The sequence below is a fragment of the Anguilla anguilla genome, chromosome 1 (assembly GCF_013347855.1).
Source record: "Anguilla anguilla isolate fAngAng1 chromosome 1, fAngAng1.pri, whole genome shotgun sequence".
Taxonomy (NCBI): Eukaryota; Metazoa; Chordata; class Actinopteri; order Anguilliformes; family Anguillidae; genus Anguilla; species Anguilla anguilla.
Genome location: NC_049201.1, coordinates 13,849,813 through 13,855,812, shown reverse-complemented (window position 1 = coordinate 13,855,812; position 6,000 = coordinate 13,849,813). Strand labels below are relative to the sequence as shown.

At 40.8% G+C, this 6,000-nt stretch overlaps 1 protein-coding gene across 1 annotated transcript in view; it reads left to right on the top strand.

Annotated features, from left to right (window-relative positions):
- The first annotated feature begins 835 nt into the window (after positions 1 to 835).
- The window catches only part of ppp1r13ba (protein phosphatase 1, regulatory subunit 13Ba), a 63,871-nt gene continuing 58,706 nt past the window's right edge, over positions 836 to 6,000 (top strand). Inside the window, exon 1 of the mRNA XM_035394842.1 lies at positions 836 to 1,574. Within this exon, the coding sequence (XP_035250733.1) occupies positions 1,566 to 1,574 (9 nt within the window). The 5' untranslated portion in view covers positions 836 to 1,565. The remainder of the gene's footprint in view (positions 1,575 to 6,000) is intronic.

Below are 6,000 nucleotides of genomic sequence, written 5' to 3'. Positions count from 1 at the left end.
CAGTAAATGTTCTTTTGTTAAAAGCAATGTCTTATCTGTGGCTTTCTTCCCATATGTCTCGCTTCGTTGTATAATATGTACGAGTTACTTTTTTATGGATGCATTATGTATTTACGTATTGTCCGTAACGTTACTCTATCGACACTGTTGGAATGATCCATTAACCAGTGACATTTTATTTATCTTTGTACCAACACCAGATATGATGTCTCAATTCCGCGCATAATCGTTAGTTGCTAGCTACCACACTGTCATGCGCGTTTGCGACGAGGGTACGCTGTCCCTACTCTGTTGCAATTCCTAACTAACGCTGGCTATTTATTATACCAGCTAAGTTTTAACTAACGAGCTATTTCTTGTCGTCAGATGGAGATCGTTATATTTCTTACTTTAAGAACCTCTGACGTCGCCTGTGGTAATTTATCTAACGTTAGTTAGCTAGCGCCGACTGTCTTAAACTGGGTGCTTTATTGAATCAGATTTTTTTGGAGCGACCTTAATTATTCAGTACTATTTGTCCAACAAAAACCGTTGCTCACGAGCTATCTGGGTAACAACACAGACTTACTTGGATTTGCACTAATAATTGATGAACTTTTCATTAGGTCTAATTAATGAGAAGTTTCTTGAAAATGTAAGTTTTAAGATTGGGTTTTTGAGAAAATATTCTTACATTTGCAACATAAAAACCTTACTGAGAGCACAGTATTGTCATCAGAACTTTTTTTGCACCTTATTCTGTTTAACGATAGTTAATCGCGCGCATCGAACAAATCTAATGTGGTTATCAAGCCCCAGCTTGGCAAGTTTACTTGTGCTGTCATTTCGTATAGCAGATCAGATTTAACCTTGATATACTGGGGGACGTAGCTAGCTAGACTATACCTCCTCACCGAAAGATACGAATTATATTAGCTCCCTTGTCGAAAGAGTTACTTGCCAATGCTGGGTACCTATCATGGCTACATAGTCCGTTAAAAAAAGTGTTTTGTTAGTTAGCTGTGTAAACCTAAATCTATTCTCTGAGAAAGCAAGTGATAGGATAAGTCAGTTACTTCAGTCATCTAACGTTAACCGGCGGCTACCAAGTTAACGTTGTCATCTCACACTGTCCTGTCAGCTATCCGAGACTTGGCGAGTGAGCTACGCCTTTCACTGCTTTCGCATGTGTGTGTTTCTGACAGCGCTTATCGTAGCTGGATTCGCTGGCCAGCTTCCAAGCTAGTTGGGTGTTTATTCACTCATCGCACTATTTCTTGCGTCTTGGTAGACAGCTGAAATGCTTTCGTTAAGGAGGTTGGGCTGTGCTTGTTCGGTACGCCATCCGTGACCCACTTTGGCCTAGTCCCGTTGACTCCAGCTAGAACCAAACAGCGGTGTTTGACTGTCTGTCTTGTCCCATTTGGGACAGAAACAGGCCCCGACATCACTGGAAGCAGGACACATCTTTCTACCAACTGACTGACCAAAACAAAGAAACGCAAGAGCGGAGAACGTCCCGTCGCTCAGCTTTGACAGTTGATTTCCCAGCTCTGATGTCCCATCCTCTTTAACTGACCGCAGTCATGATGCCGGTAGGTGTCTTTATTTCTGTTGTTTAATTTCACCTTCGCTAGGCGTTTATTAACCAGTAGTTAGCTAGCCAGCTGACGTTATAACGTTACACATGGCAGCTTAATTGATCCCACAGCCTGTGGGCAGTTAATTAGCAAGCTAATGTTTTGATTATTTTGGTGCCTAGTGGTGTGAGAAATTAAACTAGATTTGCTAGCTAGTTGTTTAGTCTAACTAACTTGGTTACTCTACTTAGCGTGTATATTTAGCTAACGTTTGCTAGTTGGCGTAAACTAGGGGACACTGCATTGCTAGTAGCTAGCGTCTTGATCTGCCTGCAGTGCTAGCGCAAGATAATAACCTCAGTGGTTAGCTTTCTTGCTACGGCTCAAAATATCTTGTTAGCTAGCTAAACCTAACAATAGATAAAATACAAGCTTGATTGCTAGGTAACAAATAGTTAGTTGTAACTTGTATATAGTTAGCTAGCCAACGTACCCACGTTACCCAGATGGCTGCCCTGTTTTGACAGCTCTAAGTTATATGGTATTGCTGATTTAAATCCCTGAGTAGCTAATATACTGTATATTTGGGATATGGACTGTTGCTACTATAACTGGACTAGACCTAACTACAAGAAGATGTAGTAATAACGTGCTTCTGTCTGTGCAGATTTTCAATCTATAGGGGTCTATAACCCATTGTCAGAATAAAATAGACAACTTTATCTAGATGATTTTATAAGCGAGTTGTGATATTGGCTAGCTAACGTACTAACATTTCAGGCACATTTTTATAAAATGGTCAACTAATAATTTGTCTATTATTAGCAACAACAGAAACTCAGTATTTGTGAAATAAAGGGAATCCTTTGCTGCATGTTTATTTACTACCTTTCGTTTCCATTTTCGTTTCCACTACTACTGTTTTCGTTGCGTTAGCTATTTAGCTAATGTACTGTAACCTCGCATTGTCCAGATTCATTTAAAACAGTAAACATACATTCTCACATTAGGTAGGAAACCCAGGCACTTGCAGTTTGTAGTTTGAGTAGTTATATTTGTGACGTGAATTTATATGTTCTTAACATGCGCTTTGTTGTGAACGCATAGTTTTGTGATTGTGAACTGTTGTTTAGTTCGACTCCGGAGGCATCCACCCCTTCAACCGGGTTTATCTCAAAGAAGCAACACGACTCGAAACTGCCTGAAGCAAGGGGCGAGCAACTTTCTAAATCAGCATGGTTTTCCTGCGGCTTAGCAGATTAGTGTTACTACTGAGTGTTTTTCGAAAAATACTATTTTGGCACGTTAGCTAGTTTAATCAGAAAAGCCATCAACGAGCTCGACGCGGTCCGTTCACGTGAAAATTTCAACCCGTAGAATGAACCCGTCAAAATGAGAAAGTGGAGAAGGAACGAATATGGAAAGCGTTGATGGAGTAATAGTCCGTCGCTATTCGTCCAAAATTATGACCAGTATTGACCAATGGGACTGCGATCTGCAAGTCACCAGTTATATTTGAAAATATTTTTATTTTGCGAGAAAGAATAGCCAGGCACCTATGATATGGGGTTTAAATACTTAACATGCCTGCATTGCATGCAGTTATGCCAATTATCCGCAGTCTTACACAACACTGCTCATTGGCCAAAGGTGTCAATTAACTGTTCAAACTCGTGTATAAATGTAAAAGCCACGATCAATGTAGGACAGCAGCTGTCTCCATTAATATTGTAATTCAGTTGTTAGAGGATGCTGTTACTCGTGGCATGATTACCGAGTATAAGGCAATGTGAAGTACAAGATATATGTCCCAGTAAGTAGGTTTGGACATGTCATATATTTATTGTAAAGTACAAAAACAGACATTTAAGATTACTAAAAGGGCACTTATTGATGAGAGAGAAAGATGAATGGTTTTTACCTGAGATTTTGTCAATACAACCAAGGTCTTTGCCTCAGTGATTAAACTAGGTCTGTGTGGCAAATTGCTTGGAGTTCCGCCTAGTGTGCAAATTATATGTCCTGGAGAAGTCCAATATTGGATCTTTGGAACATAACTCAGTGGACTGGCTTCTCTTGGTTTTGTGTGGTTTTTTTGTTTTTGTTTTGTTTTTTTGTTAGCTTGATTGTAATTTTGCTTTGTGAGCAATCTCTGCCCGCATTACAACCACAAAGGCAATGTTCATGCACCAACAAGCTATCTATGGAGTGACTAGAAATAGTAATACAGGATGTAATGACATCAGGACCTATTAAAATGAACATCGAACTGTTGACTGAATCATTCATTTATATATTTCTCTATTTTATGTTGTATTTTTAAAATTGTTTTCCTGCTACAGCACTTTATTTCCAGAAGATATTTATTATTTATTCTAGAACATTAAACATGTTTTATTTAAAATTAAAAGTAAAGCACAGTGAAAAATGTTGTATTTATGGTTAAATGTTTGCATTTTTTTTGTGGCCATTCCATAAAATAACAGGATTCATTCAGTTTTTTCCCTTCATTAAAGGGTTTTTCAGTGGCAACATTGCTAGCAGGCTTTTCACTTTTTTTCATGGTGTGGATTATTTTATTTTTTACAGTGCAGTCCATTACAGAATTACTATACAGGTGGCTTAATTTAATGGCACGTTACTAACTTGATTAGCTAGCTGAGTGGAGCTGAACCAGGGAGAGAAAAGGTGCACTTCAGTCTTGGAATTTGTCCATACCATATCACATGCGATGGCCATGGCTAGTTCTTTAATGGGTAACCTCCAGATAATAGGGGTTATTCTAGATTAGAGGTGAGGGTAATGCCAAATATGTTTTTCCCAATTTCTCGACAGGCAAAATAATTAGTTATAGTCAGGTTTAATATGGCCTATTGGCAAATTATTTAAATGTATCTTGTAGATGAACAGGGATAGCGAAAAAGGAAATTTTCTCCAGTGAACCAGAACATTTGTGTTTACTCCTGTGCAAAGCAACGTTATGCCAGTTAATGCAATTCTTTTTTCTTCTTCTCTTTTTACATTCTGTGACTGGAACTATATATATATAAAGTGGGACATTACTATGCCGTACCTTAGAAGTCTCATAGCCTCCTAAGACCAGCAATTCATTTTTGTCCTCTCCAGGGGACACGAGTCTCTACTTGTTATCTCAAGAACCGTATATTCTACTATGCTGAAACCGACACTACAAGGAACAGTGAATAAAAATAAAATGAATAATACTAAGGAAAATATTTTCTCTGCAACATGATTTTTTCACACGAGACACTTTTATTATATCAAAACAATTGAAATGCTTAAACTCATTTTCCGCCAGGCCTCAGGAGGGTCGTACTCATCGTGCGATAGCGATATACTGTAGCGGCATGAGGCTCCAGCTGCGCAGCTGAAGGGGGGTTGGAGTCAGCGGGATGATGGCTTGCAGCAGTGTTTCTCTGTTGATGGACCGTATTAAGGCTGAGTTACATTACAGTCAGAGGGGGTGAGAGTGATGGGGCTGGGGACCGAGAGGCCGTAATCCCAGCATGCCTGGGGAAAGTGCTCAGGGTCTCGGCCGGTGACGCACAAGCATCACAACCTCCTGATCCTCCACTCAGGCTCCCGGTAATACCGCTCTGGAAAGAGCACCTCCCACTCAAACAAGGATTTCCTCGTGGCTGTTTAACTTGCGCTAAATGGCTTTTGAGAAGTGTCCCATTTTTCTGTCGCTATAATTAGCAATGCAACAGGTTGCAGTTCAAAATGACACAAGTGCCTAACATCCAATCCACTAAAGTACATTTTAGATTTTCCCAGTAAGTAGGCTCATTTGTATTTTTTTTCACAGCGTTTGGCGTAAAATGGGAGGGTGTTTGTTTACTATTTAGTGTTATACACTCTGAGTTTCTTCCTATGAATTACACATAATTTTTCTCAGTAAAGGGTTGTATCGAAAATTGTGTATTTGCTTGTTGGTTTAGAGGTTTGTTTATAAAGAGGCCGGTATCATTTAAACCCCTCACAAAATAATATCCTGCTCAAATGCATCGCCCACTTAAACGGCTAGCTTGAACGTAGCCCTTTATCCCTCAGCTCTTTGTATTTTTCAGCAGTTTAAACCTGCTTTACTGATGGGTGTGTCTAAAGATCCCGGTTTTGTTAAAAACATGCTGTTCTCATTACTCTGCTGGATCGTGACCCCCTGGGTTGAGGAGCCCTGTCCTAGCGTGCACCTGTGCCAGCGGTGCTGTTTGCTTCTTGCTCGGCTGCCGCGGGGAGCGACTGAGGGGATTATGTGGGGGGGGGGGGGGGGGGGGGGGGGGGGGGGCGCGTTTTCTGCCCCCGCCGAAGGTGGGAGCGGTCTCGTGAATTCCTCAGCAATTACACACCCCGGGTCAGCTGGAGCTCGGGGCGTGGAGACAGGGGGTCTCCCAGGCGAGAGGCCCTCTCTCGCAGAGAC